Genomic DNA, 3549 nt, shown 5'->3' on the forward strand with positions numbered 1-3549 from the left:
TCCCTTTCATGCCCTGCCTCCAGTCCACTTACCGATATCTGAACAAGAGAGCCTTGTCGAAATTGTAACAAGCGGTTCTGTGAAAATTGAATTTAATCAGAAGCCACTGCCAGATTTCTGATTTGGTCTGTGCTCAGATGATCCTGCCTTGGCAAATCGCGCTGTTAAGACACTGATGCCCTTTGCAACCACGTACCTATGTGATAGTGGATTCTCGACCCTCACTAGCATGTACACTAAATACAGGCACAGACTGTGTGTGGAAAATGATTTAAGACTGAGAGTCTCTCCAATACAACCCAATATTGCAGAGTTATGTACATAATTTCAAGCACACCATTCTCATTAACCTGTGGTGAGTTATTCACAATTAATAAGAGTTATTAAGAGTTATTCGATTAATAAATTAGGTTTTATATGTAAGATGGTTAAATAAAGAGCTAAATGATTGATTATTATTATATTATTATTTGTGGCCTGGTCCTATAAGAGCACTTCGTCACTTCCCACGAGCCGGCTGTAACAAAAACTCACACTCATTCTTATATCTAATAAATGTATGGCGTTGTGTGTCTTTGGCAGGCTTACAATTATGGCAACAAAAAAAATACATTTGAGAGTGAGCTGACGCTAGTGCTAGAGGGGGTATGTGTTTGGGAACCACTGATCTTTAACATGCTAATAGTGAAACAATAGTCAACCAATACAGTTCGATCGTATCATAATCCTTTCCATCACTTATCCTGATAGAATAAATACAGTAACATCCCTTATTTCCATGTGACAGTTTTACAAAGAAAACGAAATTATAATTCGGCATATGTACACACGTGTATGCAAAACAAAAACAAAAAAACACAATCTCATAGCTAGCCAATGTACAGAAATAATGCTTTTAGCCCAGTCTGGTTTGGAGAGCTCTACGGCCTACTAATGGTGCAGCGGATATGAAATGCATTAGGGTCAGTCACCCTGGGAATAACGCGCAATGCGCCGCCCGCCAACATATTCCCCAAATTGGAGCCCTTGCAAAACACGAACAACAAATCTGAATTTTCCAACTGTGATTTTGTTCAGTTGTGTTCACAATGTATTATAATCGGATCAAGTATAGTTGTATTACCTATTAAACCTGCATTTGAGGATTGCGCAACGTTGGCGAGTTCGTAAAAATGTAGGTCCCCAAAAGGTCATCATTATGCAAACGTTTATCGCAAGCTTTAAACCCAACAATGCATGTATCAATATCAATGTACTACCTAAAATAACATAAGGTAGAACAAAAACACCCCAGAAATAGAAATAAGAAGAGCCCGAGAAGTAAGTGAGCTATATACAGGGTCATTTCCAGTACCATATTTACAATGTGCAGAGATACGGGTATGATAAAGGTGTTCAATATTTTTTTTGTATTCTATAGAACAATAATGCAAACAAAATAGGGCACAGAAGACATCTTTTCAGGATCTGCAACATCTGAAGCACAAGAGTTTATGGAAAGCTTTTTTAAAGTCGTCATTGGACATGGTATATATAATTGGATTGATTAACGAGTTGAGATAACCAAGCCAATTGAAAAAGTCAAACAACTCGGGGTAAAAACAAGTTTCACAGGTGGCCACCACCAGGGTGTAAATGAAAAAGGGTAACCAGCATATAATGTATGCGCCTAAAATTATTCCCAATGTTTTGGTCGCTTTCCTTTCCCTAGCGGCTGAGATTCTTTTTTTCTCCAAAAGTGCGTCAGACACGGTTACTTTCACTTGGTTCTCACTTGCCGAGGAACCCGTGTCACCGGAGTGGGTATCATGTCTTCCACACTGCAAAGGTGATGTCGATGCCACAGATCCAGGGGAGTTCGTGACCAGGCGCGCTGAAGTAAGTCTCTTCCCTACCTTTTTGGGTGACTGTTTCAAAATGATCTTACGGGCTTCCACATATATTCTTCCATAAAGCACGATAAGCAGCAAAGTGGGGATGTAGAATGCTCCAAACGTGGAGTAAATAGTGTAGAAAATGTGGTCCGTGTTGACATTACATTCAGTCAACTCCTCTGCCTTCACCTGGCGCCAGAAAAGCGGAGGTAGAGAGATGCAGATTGCGATGACCCAGGCAGTCGCGATCATCCCCGCCGCGCGCGCTGGCGTGCGCTTTTTGGAATACTCAACAGCGTCTGTTATTGCCCAGTATCGATCCAAAGCGATTACGCATAAGTGAAGGATAGAAGCAGTGCAACATGTTATATCTGAGGATAACCAAATGTCACATATAACTTGTCCCAATGTCCAGGTGTGACTCACCGTGTACAATACGCATATTGGCATCACCAAAATGGATACCAAGAGGTCGGTGACAGCTAGAGACGCTATAAGAAAGTTTGCTGGAGTGTGCAGTTTTTTCGACTGATAAATCGTTGCAATGACAAATGCGTTGGATAAAGTAGTGGCGAGTGTGAAAACGAAGAGAATCACTGCCAAACTGGTTTGATAAGCTAGACTCTCTTCCTTTTCCTTCAGCTCTGAAGATGTTGTCACATAGGTATCGTTGGTGAAATTCATTATTAGTCCATATAATGCAGGAGTTGGCTCGAGGTGACCTGTGGTGTTTTTCTCCATCACTGATTTATCACTTGAAACAGTGTGGTCAGTTCTTATATCGCCAAGTCTCCAAATTTTTCTTAATTCATTTCAATCAATCTAGTAAAATATTTTGGGAGAGGAAAGTATTTCTGTCCGTTTCTTCTTCATTTTCATTCATTGCAGAAACGACCCAATTATAATGTTGGATGTAAAATGGTTGATTTTGAAGTAAATATCCAGCATGTTATCTGGAAATGTATAGCAACATCTGTTCTCAATTAACAGTTTAGCTATCTAAACTAAACAAATGGTATATAGAAAGTTGATATCAAAATATATATTGATACCAATGAAAGAACAATGACTTGCAGACATCTGTCAAATGTTGCAACTGCTAGCTTCCCATTTGCATTGTAATCCTTCCCGCCTGGAATTGTCTTGCAGGCTGCATCAGTCCTTCTCTAGTTGAATGGTGATGAGACCTCCACCCTTGGTTTTATACAGCTGATGCTGCTGCCTGCCTCTGACAGGCGTGACAGTAAACATGCAGCTTTGATCACAATGGTTCTACTGGAGAGGAGAGCACATCTCCACTGGGTCATAGTGCTCTGTTTTCTGCCTGTCAATATGAGTCATGGATTCCTTTTATGTCATCAATATCCATGTTACAAGACATATATTGGACCTGAACAAAACATAAATATAGGCTATTAGAGATCAAAACATTTCAACATTTAGTTAGACCCATCACTTCCTATGTCTGTCAAATCGTTGGCAACTCATGGTCTAAGTAAAATACATTGTCAGAGTTATTGTAGACCTACTGTATATTGCATTTAGACAATACATCAATCATTCATTTAATTTCCAACATGTATATTAGGCTACATTGGCGCTTGAGCTATCTTCCATGGTTGTGGTAAAATATTATGGATTGGGAGACTGCAGAGCCATTTTTTTATATAAAAAT

The 3549-nt window shown here is 39.7% G+C and overlaps 1 protein-coding gene across 1 annotated transcript; it reads right to left on the bottom strand.

The window, feature by feature from the left end:
* Positions 1-612: 612 nt before the first annotated feature.
* LOC112262338 (5-hydroxytryptamine receptor 1D-like) lies at positions 613-2946 on the bottom strand. The gene has a single exon (XM_024438010.1). It carries the CDS (start codon positions 2613-2615, stop codon positions 1461-1463), a length of 1155 nt encoding a protein of 384 aa, XP_024293778.1. The 5' UTR covers positions 2616-2946; the 3' UTR covers positions 613-1460.
* Between the last annotated feature and the right edge of the window lie 603 nt (positions 2947-3549).

Source organism: Oncorhynchus tshawytscha, linkage group LG11, assembly GCF_018296145.1.
Source record: "Oncorhynchus tshawytscha isolate Ot180627B linkage group LG11, Otsh_v2.0, whole genome shotgun sequence".
Taxonomy (NCBI): Eukaryota; Metazoa; Chordata; class Actinopteri; order Salmoniformes; family Salmonidae; genus Oncorhynchus; species Oncorhynchus tshawytscha.

Coding starts and splice junctions, on each gene's coding strand:
- LOC112262338 (XM_024438010.1), bottom strand. CDS start 2,615: ATGGAGAAAAACACCACAGGTCACCTCGAGCCAACTCCTGCATTATAT.